Source organism: Sesamum indicum, linkage group LG8, assembly GCF_026168435.1.
Source record: "Sesamum indicum cultivar Baizhima isolate 11 linkage group LG8, ASM2616843v1, whole genome shotgun sequence".
In the NCBI taxonomy this organism is placed as follows: Eukaryota; Viridiplantae; Streptophyta; class Magnoliopsida; order Lamiales; family Pedaliaceae; genus Sesamum; species Sesamum indicum.
The window spans coordinates 199,647-214,831 of record NC_142664.1 but is presented as its reverse complement, the minus strand read 5'-3'; the positions used below and the strand labels follow the sequence as shown (position 1 = coordinate 214,831).

The 15,185-nt window shown below is 36.2% G+C and overlaps 1 protein-coding gene across 1 annotated transcript; it reads left to right on the top strand.

Moving 5' to 3' along the window:
• Window positions 1-371: 371 nt before the first annotated feature.
• Window positions 372-13,682, top strand: VPS54. The gene is made up of 19 exons (XM_011086873.3): window positions 372-1,413; window positions 2,236-2,298; window positions 3,131-3,210; window positions 4,284-4,386; window positions 5,303-5,377; window positions 6,391-6,526; window positions 6,686-6,774; window positions 7,197-7,447; window positions 7,747-7,918; window positions 8,011-8,094; window positions 8,180-8,601; window positions 9,518-9,671; window positions 10,107-10,188; window positions 10,653-10,732; window positions 11,444-11,602; window positions 11,810-11,877; window positions 12,460-12,540; window positions 12,923-13,159; window positions 13,424-13,682. The coding sequence occupies exons 1-18, from the start codon at window positions 616-618 to the stop codon at window positions 13,059-13,061; spliced, it is 3,036 nt and encodes a 1,011-aa protein (XP_011085175.1). The 5' UTR covers window positions 372-615; the 3' UTR covers window positions 13,062-13,159; window positions 13,424-13,682.
• Window positions 13,683-15,185: the final 1,503 nt, after the last annotated feature.

The following is a 15,185-nucleotide window of genomic DNA, read 5'->3' as shown; positions in this document are numbered from 1 at the left end:
AATTAAAGTAAAGTAAAGCCATTTTGATACAAATTATAGTGATCTTGATCCAACAAATTCAAGATAGATATGATATGCAGTAATTAAATATTTACGTGGGTGGGTGGTAAAGGTAAGTGAGCACATAAATTAATTATTAATAGGTATGTATGATAATTCGATTGCATATTTGTTTTGGTTAAAAAAGTTGAAATATTAAATAGATGTAAATGGTTTTGAGAAATAACACAATATTATGAGTGAAAAATTGTATATATTTATCAGAATTTTTGGGTTAGAAAATGAAAGAAAAACTGCCTTAACATCCTCTTACTACTACATTATTTTATTACGTACAGTATACAAATTTCTAAGATATAATGGCGGGCGGGTCCGGACTTCGGCCCAACCGGTGCATCCCGGTTCTCTATCTTCTCTAGTTCTCAGATCCACCACACCAGACCTTCCCATCTTCAACATGCTACTAATTATTTTCTCCATTTTTTCCCATCTCCGCTCTCAAGAATCAACATCTCCCCACTTCCTTTCGGGAATTTTTGATTCTTGATTGGGTTTTGTCGATCCATTCACGCTCTCTCTTTACAACACTGACCGACGTACAGATCTTGAAAAGCAATGGATTCGCCGCCTTCCCATTCTCCGGGAAGGTCGCCCGGTAACTCCAAGAAACCCTCGAGTTACACTTCGACGTCCTCATTGTCAAAATCAATCGCCGATGCCAGCAGCCAGAGCTTCTCCTCCATCCTCAACAACCCTAATCCTTCCTCATCCGTTGTCGGTTGGTGGTCTTCTTCCACCGCCGTTCCAGGACCCGAATTTGCCCCTTTGCCCTCTGCGCCCAAACCTGGATCCGAAATCACCCGATCCGATTTCATTCCTTACCTATCCTCCGTCTCCGAGTCTCACTCTCGCTTCGTCGACATTCTCAGGCAGCACGATAGGGATCACCAGGTGCAGGACGGTAGTTTTGCTGGAGGCCTCGCGGGGGAAGCATTGGTGGCGTGCTTGAGGGAGGTTCCCGCGTTGTATTTTAAAGAGGATTTCCAATTGGAAGATGGCGCCACTTTCAGAGCAGCGTGCCCATTCAGAACGATTTCGGAGAATGTTGCGCTGCAGGAGAGGTTGTCGCAGTATTTGGATGTGGTGGAGTTGCATTTAGTGAGGGAGATTTCGATGCGGTCTAGCTCCTTCTTTGAAGCGCAGGTGCAGTTGGAGGATTTGAACGCGAAGATTGTTCAAGGGTGCGGGAGGGTTAGGGAGTTGAAGGAGACGATCAGGCTTTTGGACTCTGATTTGGTTGGTTCGGCTAGGAAAGTGCAGGAGTTGAGCAAGAAGCGTGGGGATTTGATCAAGTTGCAGAACAAGCTAAGGCTCGTTCTTTCAGTAAACCAGGCCATCTCCACTCTTCAGTTGGTAAGTTTTCTTTTCGTCCTTCTTGAATATCTATATTAATTTAATGGAGAATAAGGATGATGAATTATTGTGCTATGACAAGACCCGTATGAATGAATGATGATTCTCCAATGCTGTCCACAGTTCTAGTGATTGTTTCATTTTTATCAGTATCTAATCAACACCCATTTCAATATCCATTCCCATTTTCCTTCTGCGATCTGCTAAATTGAATTGAAGTATTCATAAGCATTATACAAGGTTGAGGCTTATCATTTTGTGGATGGGAGAGGACTCCTCTCCTTTTTGTTACCCTACTTTGAACCTTTTGTTCGTGAATATCATCATACGAAATGAGGTTTTGACCCCTATATATTTTGCTTAAAGATTTGTACGGGTGCTCCTTCCAAAGTACCTTACTGATGTCACGCAAACTATAGTGAGCAGAACTACTATATTTACCCGCGGTATGAATTACAACCTCTACAGTAGAACAACCCAAGGGTATTGTACTTGTTAAATCTACTCCCTGTACCATGCGCTGCTGTTGAAAGATTGATTTTTCCATTTTACATCATTTCCTTTTCATGTATTTTGGTACTTGGCAATTATATCTCAAGGGCATTCTCCCCATCCATACTTCCTCCTTTTTCTGGTTTGCTGATTGCTTATTTAAGGTAACATTTCACTAATTCTAGAACCAGCTTCAGAAAGTCTGAGTCACATACAATTCTATAAGATAAAATAAGATTCAGCAAAGGTCAGCTTACTTGTCTCATTTGTAGAATGGACAAGTGCAGAAGTCTCTGTTCATTTACCATTTTTATTACCCATTATTTGCAGCTTGTTGCATCTGCAGATTGTCTTGGAGCTTTGGATATTACTGACGACCTGCAGCATCTATTGGTATGCTCACAGCTAATCATATGCTTTTACTTTTTATTTTTCAACATTTTGTTTATGCTTTTATTTGATAATTCCTATATATCCTTTCTTCCATGTATAAACAGTATTTGATGTACTTGTAGAATAGCTTTTCATAAGGAACCGTTTTATCTATGCTTTTCAGTCTATAATACTTCAATTGAGGAAATACTGTTATTGATGCTCAACCACAAAATTTTCTTATTGTGCCTTGACAAAATTCTGTGGTGTATTGGCTACCAGATTTGACATTTTTTGATGTACTTGTAGAATAGCTTTTCATGAGGAACCGTTTTATCTATGCTTTTGAGTCTATAATACTTCAATTGAGGAAATACTGTTATTGATGCTCAACCACAAAATTTTCTTATTGTGCCTCGACAAAATTCTGTGGTTTATTGGCTACCAGATTTGACATTTTTGCTGCAGTGGATCTTACTTTTTAAAGGTTAACCATTTCTTATCATTGTACACTTATAAACCTCTTTTCTTCATGAAAATGATCCTAGAACTTTCAACGGACTAAGCCAAAACTAAGATTCAGGCATTTTCAGAACTTGCAACTTTTGTTTACCTACCATACACATTCCCTCTATATGACATTCTGTTTTTATTTTTTCGTCCACTGATTCTGTCAGCAGTATTTTCTATTTGCTAGGAAGTGGGGCCTCTCTAGTTTGAGTTGTTGAAGCAGCATATGTTTTCTTTAATTTTAGTATTGAACTTTTGAAATAATTGAAAGGCTACCTTTTTATTCTCTTTATTTAACATATAAACTTTTGGCCATTTTACTAAAGATCATATCTTTTAATAGGATGGAGATGAGCTGATTGGTTTACATTGCTTTCGTCATCTTCGTGACCATGTAACAACTTCAGTAGAGTCAATTAACAGGTTAGTCTACTCGTGCTTTTAGCTGGAAGCTGTTGTGAGATTCTTAGGCCTTGTTTAGTTTCATTTCAAAGGCCCATTTTCTATTGTTCTTGAATGCAGAAGATAGCTATATCGCTGTGTTTGACTGAACTATAAGTTTACCTATTAAATCAGTAGAGATCATCTGGAACAAGGTTAACTTGAGCATTTGAATTTGTAAAAAACCAGTTATCTCTTGGTTTACCTCCTGCCTGCATGTCTGCCAGTACTCATGGTCTTTACTGTTCTTATAGGATATAATATACGTGCTATAGTCTGATTGGTCTGCTTGTAAACTTGACTACGTACTGGAATGAAGAACTTGTCCCTCCATTCTCCTTCATTTTTTATCCAGTAGTCTTTCTGAATGGGAACTCCATGTGACTGTAATACTATTTGACAAGTTGATACTTGGATGCTGAAAAACTGACTCGAAATATCGTCCACAGAGAATTACTAAAAGCAGTGGTGCATGATAACTGGAATAATTGGCAGTAAATGAAGCCATGAGTCTGTTACTTGTGTCTTATTTTATGTTATGCAATTTTATGTACCATAAACATGTCTCTTTCCTTATTGTGCGCAAAAGCTCTTTAGTGGATTACAACTCAATGTGCCAATTGGTGTAATGCTCTGAATGATATTAGGCAGGTATCTGAATTTTTTAATGATATGATCGAAAGAAAATAGAAGTTTCTAGTAATTCAGGGAATCGTTGAAGAATGGTATCTGCTGTACCATGAACCAGGAAAGGTTCTTTAGATGTTTCTTCTAAGCCTTTTTTTTTTTAAATCTCTAATAGAAGGTCTTGCACTGCCCTGATTCCGAGGAGCTCCTCTGACCTTTACTATCAACTTACCCCTTTGAAATCTTAATTTCTGTACATTGTTTTTTGGTTTTCTATTAGAGGTTTGCTCTAAATGATGTGGACTTGGACCATTTTATCTGGGTTGCCTGTCTCTCTCATGAATTCTAAATCCAATATATGTGTTTTGATTATTGAATTGCAACTTAAAGTAGCTTGATATTTTGACTTATCATATTCATTCTTGTAGCATTCTTTCAGCAGAATTTATTCGTGCATCTTTGCGCGGTGCTGAAAATATGGATGTATTAGTGACAACATCTGCCTTCACCTCCAATGGAAGACATGATGACGTAAGCTTAATGTTGTTTTTTGTATTTATGTTTTATGCATTCCTTATTAGCTACACTATTTTTCTTTAAAGGTCCAAACTTTTTCCTTTGTCGTTTTCCACATTAGAATGTAGCAATCATGCAAGCAGTAATCTTTATAATTCAATGTTTCCTTTATCTCCTTCAATGAGGAATTTGTTTGGGTGATTCGGAATTCATTTTGCTAGCAAGTCTTAAGTTTGAATTTCAGTTGTTAGTTGAGTTATGCATAGAGCTCAAGTCATGTATTGTAGAATAAGTCTTTAGATTTGTGATGGTTCTTGTCAGAGTGGTTTAGTAATGGGTACTAATATTCGCTTTTTTACTTTGCTTCTCTATTCCCAACAAGATATATGGCCACCTTACCAGAAAGAAAAAAGTGACTCCTGAAGTTGCTTGTTGCAGACCCTGAACAGTGCACAAAGACATCATATTTATTCTGCAAGCTAGAAGCTAGTTATATACAACATGCTCTCCGACCTTGACTATAACATCTAGTATTTAAAAACTCTCCTACATCACCCCTTCCTTTCTAGCATACCTTACCTTTTAACCAGCTAATATATATAAACTGAGTTTTACTTTCAGATTCAAGTTCTTTTTCTTCCAAATTGCTTAAACTTGATTCATTAATCCTCTCTTCCTATGATTAAAGATCTTATGTTTAAGTTACATGACCTTCTTGTTACATCGTGTTTCTGTATCTTGCCAATTACATTATGGTGTCCATTTGTGGTCCATATTTCCTCTATAGTTGCTCGTATGAGAAATGCTTTCATGATTGCTATTTTTTTGCTTCGCTTACTGGGTATAGGAAAGTATGAGTTCAGATTGGTGTAACTAGTCTACATTATTTGGTTGTGGCTCTCTGCTGAATACCGGCATGCAAACATTGCAGGTTCGACTGGAGGAAGAACAAACGTCTAATTTTCAAGATCAGCTTCTTCCTCTTATCATCGGATTACTTAGAACAGTGAGTCACTGTGTTCCTAATCTATTGGACTGATCACATTTTTGTTTACAGAAATCTTTAAATGGCCCTTTTCTGTCTGTGTTCCCTTAATTCCTCTTAGTGTGAAGATGCGTGCATTACTAACAATTAATGGTGTAAGAATATATGAATTTAAAAGTTTAGTGTCAAGATTGGAACATTATAGGCAAACACTGTATTTTTTTAAATTAACCCACTTCATTTGTCGACTCTATGTGATCGAATATTTCTTTCAAACATGAGTTCTAGACAAGGTATCAAACCTATGAATCTATTTTTTTTATTTGTGATTTTGTTTGAATCTAGAAAGAATACAGAAATCGACTAAGACTCCACTTCGAATTCGAATGAAGAAATAATCAAAAATATTGTTTCCATATATCTCAATTCAGCAAATTCCAATACACAATGCTAAAAACATTCTCTCGCTTTTCTATTGAGAAATCAAATGTGTATTTTCAGCCGACAAATTTGAACCATTAACTATTGGCTGCTTACTTTGAATTCATGAACGATTCTGGGATTTGAATCTCAAATTGTGTTTTCCTAATGACATAAGAAAATACAAATTGAGACAGAACTAATCAGTATTTCTTTTTTCAATCAAAAAATCCTTCTCAATTTCAATTATAACAAAACATATGAGTATATGTAAACCCCAGAATTGTGAACATTTATCATGATTATAACTGTTAAACGTGGTGGGGGCAGTCAAAAGACTCAATAATATCAGATGAATATTTTCCCTGTACCTTTCTTACTCATCAATTTCTAGTCCTGTACATTTAAGATTAATGAAGGTTTTGCATACGCCTATTTGTTCCCATCAAGTTGGTACCATAGGTTCGTATATTGTCAAAGATTTTAAATGTTAAGCTAAAACTTCAAAGTCTATTCGCGTGCATTGGCTTTGCCTTAAGTATTGCTACTTTTCTTGTGAGAGTTCATACTTTATGGACCCAAGAATTGTTTTGTGACTGAACTTTTGTTTTCAGGGCAAATTACCAGCTGTGTTGAGAATATATCGTGATACACTTGCTTCTGATATAAAGACTTCTGTTAAGATGACAGTTTTGAATATGCAACTGGAGTCAGATTCTATCTCCGGAGAGGGGATTGTGGATTCTGATGGTGGGTTTAAATGGTGGTTTGACTCGTCTTCTTCTTTTCTACCTGTTGATGATCAAAATTCATAATGGGCATTGAGGGAATTCTCTTCATCAAATGCCCTTGGCTTCACAGAAGTTCCTTAACTTCCAAATCTTTCTCATTCTTTCCATGCTGACTCAGGTGGTGGCTCATCACTTGGAAGTAAGTTAAAAAGTCTATCACCTGATAGCTTTCTGAAGCTTTTGGAGGAAATTTTCAAGATAGTGCAGGTAATGATTTCTGGTGCTTCTTCTACCTTTATACTAGCACATGTTTACACATAGTACATGGCATCCCTTTATGGAGATAATAAGTATTTGTGGCAATTTCTCCCTATTATAAACTTGAATAGAGACTATTAGTTACCCGCCACGTCTCTGGTCCATGGCCATGATTTAAGGGGTTTCTTTTACAAATAATCTGAACTTGTTATTCTTGTGAAGTTAATCATAATCTGGTTAAGTGCTGCGCACATTTTGTCCTATCTATGTATTGATAAATGTTTTCAGTTTATGTTTATCTAATGCCATCTGTGCCGTCACTGGAGTTCCTGTATCAGCCACTTCTCCCTCCCAGGAGCTCTAGTCTTAGTATACATCCATCCCTAATGCCTGCGTAGCGTAACTTGATTCTTTTCTTTTAGTGAATGCAGACACGCTTGTTGCGGGCTTCTGAAGTCAAAAAAGCAATTGAGTGGATCATGGGCAATCTCAATGGTCACTATGCCGCTGCTTCAGTTGCTGCTGCCATTGCACATGGTGCAGCTGCTCCTGAAACAGCTAATGAGGAAGATGGCCGTGCTAGTTCCTTTTCGTCACAGTCTCCCCAAAATGCTACCCGAGTGACATCTACCCAGGGAAGAGGATATGATACTGCAAGTCCAAATCTTTCAAAAAATTTCAGGTGAAATGCTGTTTCTTTTTCCTGTATTGTTTCAGAGCATAATTCCTGTTAGTTTGCTTGGGGGTTGGCCATGGGAACTGTCCTGTAGATGATGGACTTCTTTGTAAACCGGGAAATTACTTCACCCCAAAATTTCATGAGATGTGGTAGCTTAAAGGAAAATCGACGTTACGTCCTTTAGATAGTTTTTTACTGGAAACTGGGGCAAACATGTGTTTCAATGGTCTTCGTGACGTTCTGTGGGATCATATGAAACCTAAGGACATGTGAAAAATTTCCTTTTTCCTTTGTTTGGACAGAGCTGATATTTTAAGAGAGAATGCAGAAGCTCTATTTGCTGCTTGTGATGCTGCTCATGGAAGATGGGCTAAAATTGTTGGAATCCGTTCTCAAATTCATCCAAAGCTGAAATTGCAGGAATTTCTTAGTGTTTACAACATTAGTCAGGAATTTATAAGTTCAACCGAGAAGGTATGTGCTATCTCATTATAGTTCGATGCAATCTATGAAAGTGCACTTTGTGTTATTGTGGTTATAATTCCATATTATGCTGACATAAGCAGATTGGTGGAAGGTTGGGATACAGCATTCGTGGAACACTACAGTCGCAAGCTAAATCCTTCATTGAATTCCAGCATGAATCTCGAGTTAGTTGCCATCCAGCTAATTCTGTGGTCTTTACCACGCTCCTGCTCATGAATCAAAGACTAACTTGTGTGCTGGTTATAACAGATGACGAAGATGAGGGCTTTGCTTGACCAAGAAAATTGGGCTGAGATAGATGTACCAGATGAATTTCAGAATATTGTCACTTCATTGTGTTCTTCAGTATCAGTGACTACTGGAGATAGTGATGCAGCTTCTGATGATGCTGCATCAAGTTCTAAAGAAGTGATTCCAAGTACTGATGGTTCCTCCATTGCGCATGCTGGTCTATCAAATTCACTGCAGACTATCGAACATTCTGATTCTAATGGGACAGTTGTGGATCATATACCAAATGCTAATTCATCACGTTCGAGTGCGGCAACTGAGAATAGCAATGCTGATGTTAGTACTTCCTCTCAGGGCAACAGTGCCAGCACTAAGGAGCGTGGAAAACCTGCCCTTCGGATGCTTCATTTCAGAGGTGTTGGATATCACATGGTAAACTGGTAAGCATTCATGAGATCTGTGCTGTTCTTCTTCATGTGTGTTTATCTTCCGTTCTTGAATGCAATAAAACAAAAGGCATTGCTGTATGGAATTATTCACCAGAGCAGATTCTATAAAAATGATTTGGTTCTCTGTTTAAATATTTAAACTATATGTTTAGTGATTTGGTGCTAAAATTTCACATCTTTGACTGTCTTATTTTCACTAGTTTTTATTTGAGGTGTGCCTTCTCAAGTTATTTTTTATTTTGAGTCCCAACTGTCTGAAATTCCATGTGATCACATTCATATGCAGTCAAGTGTAATAAAGTTTATCAATATGTTGAGGAAACACTAGAGTATTTTAGGTTATTTCCAAATTTCTGAATCTCTGAGCTGATTCTCGGACTGGTCAGTGGTGTCCAAGTTGAATTGACTATCTTCCAGGTCAAATTAGTAGGTGGAGTTTGTGGGATAGGGGGGATGGCCAGAGAAGAGGAGGAACAATATAAGAAGCTATGGATAAGCATCAACAAAGTTCGGATACTCCACTGATTGAAGAGGCATTTATCAGAACTTTACGGAAAACATCAAATGAGTCAATTAATCAGAATGACAACTGGTTCTGAAATTAGATTCTTGAGCTAAGATTAGACTAAGATGTTTTACTACTAGAAAACAATAGCATTTAGGTGCCCCATATTTTTATATACTTTTAGTGATGTGCAGCTGGTAATATTTGTTCTGCCTTTTCCTATTTGGCTGAGTACTTTGGCCAAGACTTGTTTATTCTATGTTTTGGTTGTCCATTCATCGGCTGAAGGGTTGATTTTATCGTTACGAAGACTTCTTTTCTCTTTCTAAGACTTTAACATCCTGCTGGTAGCTTTGCTATTCTTTTGATGTAAATTTTACCTTTTCGTCTTTGCTGCTTCAGTGGCTTATATTTGGTGAAGATGATGTCAGACTACATAGATATGAGCAATTGTTTGCCCGCGCTATCTGCTGAAATAGTTCATCGTGTCGCTGAGATCTTGAAATTATTCAATTCAAGGACTGCTCATCTTGTTCTTGGAGCGAATGCTTTACAGGTTAGTATTTAAAGAACTGTTCGGGAGTTGATTTTCTATCTTACCCTTGAAGTATCTATTTTTCTGTACCATGGTCTTAAAAGTAGGTTTCGCTTGCATACTAGTGCTTCTTTGATCAGTTGCATGTTGTGTTCAATTAGATGTAGAATTTATGAATTCTTGGGACCATAAAAAACATACAAAGATTTTTTTTGAAATGCTGATTTAGGTTGACTTTTTCTTTAGGAGAGACATAGGAACAAAATTTAAAGTGGGAATAGATTTTTGGCAATTAACCTTTTCTAGTGGGTGAGAAGATTACTCAATTGTATATTTTACAATCTTTGCAAACATGTATAAGTGATTCTGTTTGATCCAAATTTTGACATCTTACTTGTTAGCGAACTTCCTAATTGGTTGTTTGTTTTACCCTTGGGTAATTCTAATTGACTACAGGTGTCTGGTTTGAGATCGATTACTGCTAGACACTTGGCTATGGCAAGTCAAGTCATAAGTTTCACGTATGCCATCATACCTGGTATGTGTTACATTTACTAGCATTGTTTTGTAGGTGTAAAGTGCATTTCCACCTAATTGTTTGGATCCAGGGAACAAGGGTTAATCAAGATTGTAAATCTGAAAAGTCTGACCAGGAGATGTAGCCTTGGGTCCTTGCTAACCAAAACTTCTAGACTGTAACTGTAATTGCATCTGAAGATATCTGCATTTTATATACATTTATGTGCTTCAATTTTTATCAGTAGACTGCGTATGCATCACTCTTTATTCCATCTTTAGGTTTGGATTTATAACTCAGCTCTATAGTGGTAAGCTTATTCATCTCAATTATGGCATCAATTTGACTAGCAATCTCAGATGTATTTTAACTGTATCCTTGAGTTAAAATTTGCATTTATTTGTTCTTATCTTTTTTCTGTGTTGGTTAGATAATGTTAGTTGGAGGCTTTCTAATTACTTGATGTTTTTCATGGCTATATCAAGAAATTAGGAGAGTTCTCTTGCTCAAAGTGCCGGAGACGTATAAAGGGCTGTTGCAGTCAGAGCTCGACCGAGTAGCAACTGTAAGAGAATTTTTGGCCAAAAAATATTGTTTACATAGACAATCTCAACGTTTTATCTACTCTAAAATGCATATGGCCGAGCATTATGCATTATGTGCGACATGGTAGGAGAGTAGGGGAGTTACCGTGAGGGACATCACATCTAATGGGTTCCCTGATAATCTGGGTCACGACTTGTCTTGTCATTCACCCTGACAGCTGTCATACTGAAGAAATGGTTGTACAAATGGAATATGCTGTTCCTTTTGATCCAAATAATGATATATTTTTCCGTTCTCATTTTCTGAGGCCATATTTGGATTTTATGGGCTGTCTGGAAAAAAGAAAAAGAGAAAACAAGTAAAAGTTCGTTGCCATGTTTAAGGGAAGGAAAATACATTTGAAATCACCATTTTTTAGAATGGTTAATAGTCGAAGCAATAATTTCCTGAACTGTAAATACGTGCGTATTTTATTTGATTATGCACAGTTATGTACATCCCTTTTCTTAATCTTTTCATACTGAAATAAAGATGTCAAAAAGCTTAAGAAAATCAAAAGAGAAAACATGGAAGCAGACTGTTTCTACTGATGTGTTTATACCAGGAAACTTTACTTGAAATTCTGTCATCTTTAATTGTTTCAATCACCCCCAGGAAAATAACGAGTATACACATGTTACCTGCTTTACTTCTGTGTACTTTATGACAGTTGTGCTTGTTTCTGTGTTAGGATTATAAAAATCACCGTGATGAGATTCATTCCAAGCTGGTTCAGATAATGAGAGAAAGATTATTGGTTCATCTACGTAGCTTGCCACAAATTGTTGAGGGGTGGAATAGATCCGAGGACACTGAACAGCCTAGTCAGTTTGCTCGGTCTCTCACCAAGGTAGAAAACCAAGGTCTTTATAATATGATGCTCGTTGCTAGTGTAGGAAAGATATGTCATTCTTGTCCCCGTGGACCCTGATTTTTCCTTGTGAGATAATGAATAAAGATTTTCTTCCCCTTTTGGGTTTGTGGATGTTGTGTTCATTCTGGTCTTAAGTAAAATATATATCTTGTGCACTGATGCTGCTTCTATTTGGTGGCACAGGAGGTTGGATACCTTCTGCGTACGTTATCTAAACACCTGCTTGAGGAGGATGTTCAAGCAATTTTTGGGTAATATTCATCACCAGAAGTCAAGTGTGCCGGGCCCTTTTTCTTTATTTTATTTGTTTTTCTGTTGTTTGTGTTTGTTATGCAAGACCAAGCATGACTTGCATATGAGACTTCTCCTTTCGTCTGGTTATTTCCCTTTGTAAAATGAGAGTAGAGGTAAAACTTTAAAATGTTTTTCTTCAAATTTTGAGAGTGATGGATGTCCATTTAGTTTGAAAGGCAAGATCCTAGAGTAACCTAGAAATACAAGATAGTTTGAAGGGTAATCCAATATGGTTTTGTTTATGATTGTATGTGAACTATATGCCTTTAGTCTGTTGCTTTACTGCATGTCAATATTTGACTCTATTATATCCACCTCTTACGAATGTTCTGCTCTTCACTCAAGACTGTTTTCATGTACATCTTTCTGCATTAGATTGCCCATCTGCTGGCTCATGCACATTGTTGGAAATAAGCTTTGGTGGCTGCAATGATCTATGTTGATTGTGTGTCTGCATGCGGAACTAGGCAGAAGTTAATCACTTGTGAAAAATTATTTCCTGTTCTGCTGTTTACTACCTGCTTTGCATGCTACTGCAGGCAAGTGGTTGTAATTCTGCACACTCAAATTTCTGATGCATTTTCACGGTTAGAGATAAGCACTCCGCAAGCAAAAAGCAGGTACTTAAATTTTATCCAGCTACCGTTATTTAAGGGGAAAAAGCATTTTGCTGCTCACTTTTGTCATTGATCACAGATATGCTCTTGCAAATACTTTGACCAATAGCAAGTTTCATTATGATTGAGTATTATCAAATTGCAAGTATTTAAAATCATAATATTTGAAATAATGCATGTATGAATTTGTTATTAATTGGCATAACTTGGGACTTGGGGTAAGAGTGTTCCTTTCCCTTCTTACTATATGTGTTTCTGTCAGGGTGCTTAGAGGAGCATTTTAGTTTCATGAAGTGTGTGTTTGTCGGTTTTTCTTTTTTCTTTTTTTTTTGGGGGGGTGGGGGGAGACTTGTGTTATCTAATTTTTTGTGTTATCCTATCCCAGTCTTCATTGCGATATCCAGCATATACTTGGGTGCATCAGAGCATTGCCTTCTGATAATTCGAGTAAATCTGGTCCACAAAACTGGGGGCTGCTTGATGAATTCCTGGCACAAAATGTTGGCTCTGAACATAGTGAATAGATTCTTTTGGGAAGAAGCTGGTAAAGATAATTGGATGAAGACTGACTGAGTCAAATTTCAGTATGGAGGCTTGATCAAGTTGGTGTCCTTCAAATGAGGTAAGATCTAATGGAAAGCTGCATACGACAAGTTAGATTTAGCTGCATTTGAAAATGCAACTACCTCAACACCTAATAATTTGTTGTAAATCTGAACATCTTGCTTTATGTCAATGCACCAAATGTCAATGTGCCAAAACAGAAAATTATTCAATCTTCAAGTTGTATGTGTTTGTACACGACATTATCAGGAAAAGGAATAGAATAGTTGTACCTATTCATGGACCCCTTTTGTTTCTGACATAATTTTTCTAATTTTTCCAGGGGTCAACACTATCATCTTCAATTGCGATATCATAATGACAATCCATGGATGCCTGTTTCTTATAGGATAGCTTGAATTTATTCTTTTTGTAGCTGTTTTCTGTATTATTTCTGTTTCATTTTTTTGCTTTGCGAAGAATAAAAGGAATAGCGTGTTCTCCAGTTTTGCATCCGCCATTTAAATCATGTGTGTATTATATACTTGGAAAAACCAGTGTTGGTTCACATCTTATATGCAGCCAAGAATTTTAATTTTCGATTTGAGATGTCGGCAGATTTCCTTTCGTGCTGCTTCTCTTCTGAGTTGTTGTATTTCCACAGGCTTTTTGGTTTTTGCCTGTTTGACATGGAGTCCAAGACATGCCTGTTTGTCTGTACTTCTGAACCATGTATGGGTAATGGGAACTTGAATAGATTCGGTGTGAGCTTTTTCGTCCTTCCCGCAAGGGTTAATATTTTATTTTATGAGATTTCACGTTTTAAAGAGAGCGGAAGCGACTAAAAATCAAAGTAACGTCATTAAATGAAGACCTTTCAAGTAGTGGCTGAATTCGAGTTATTTAACTATCTTTACCAGCTGAATTACGCATGTGGTTAAATATAACAAATCTAATAATTTAATTAACTAATTATACGATTTTTATATCAAATGGGATGTTTAATTGAACATTAATATAAATAGCCAATAATATAATTTTATAAATTATTCACAAGGAGATGGATTGGGCGCAAACGCGTGCAATGCAACAAATCTAACAAAGAAATTCTTTTACACAATCAGATGTACTAGTATTGGATTGTCAAGAATAATTGTATACTTCATTGTATTTTTTACAACTATACAAAAAAATATACATATTATATTTGTACATTTAATTATAATTTTTTATATTAATACAGTTTTAATATTATAATTTTTTAAACTTTAATATATTAATTATACATTATTAAACAAAATTATATAATTAATTAACAAAATTTCATAAAAAACAAAAAAAAATTACACTTGGAGTCGGTATTTGGAATACCGTCTTGAAGTCGGGATTCCAAGTCCCGACTTGGGACTTTTTTTTAAAAAATTTTTTTTTTTAATCGAATCGCTACTCGTTATATTATTATTAATATATTTAAAAAAATATATTAATATAAATTTTCTTTTTTTTATAATAAAAAATTAAATAACTCGGCTGAATTCTCCCCATTCTAGAATGGTTATCTATGGTCGATGTACATGTGAAATAAGACTTCAGCTGGATGCTGCATTTTCAACGTAAATGGAAATGTCAATCCTTGAGTGCCTCATCTATTTCTGAGTTGTAAGCTAATAGTTTCTTGTCGCTCATGCTTCACTGCTGAAAGATAAATAGCTTATACTGGAAATAAATTGAAAATGTAGGCTCGGTGCTTGTAAGATACTTTAACAATTATTTTGGGCCACAGTATGTCATTTATTACTCTCACACTAATCTTGCAAATTGATTTAAGCACCAAAGAAATTTTATTAGGATTCGATCTCTTTCATTTTCAAATTTTCAATCACTTGTGACCTGGACGAATTTTCAATCACTTATGACCTGGACGGTACTTGAGACGACCTTGATCTTTGACCCAGATCAGATGTGATTCCAAAATCACATTTTAAATTTTACAGAAAGTTGAAAACATAAATGTTTTGACATATTTATAGTTAAAATGGTATGTTGCATGCATACATTTTTTGACCTACCTATGCTACATTCAAAAGTCTACCTAATTATTTGGT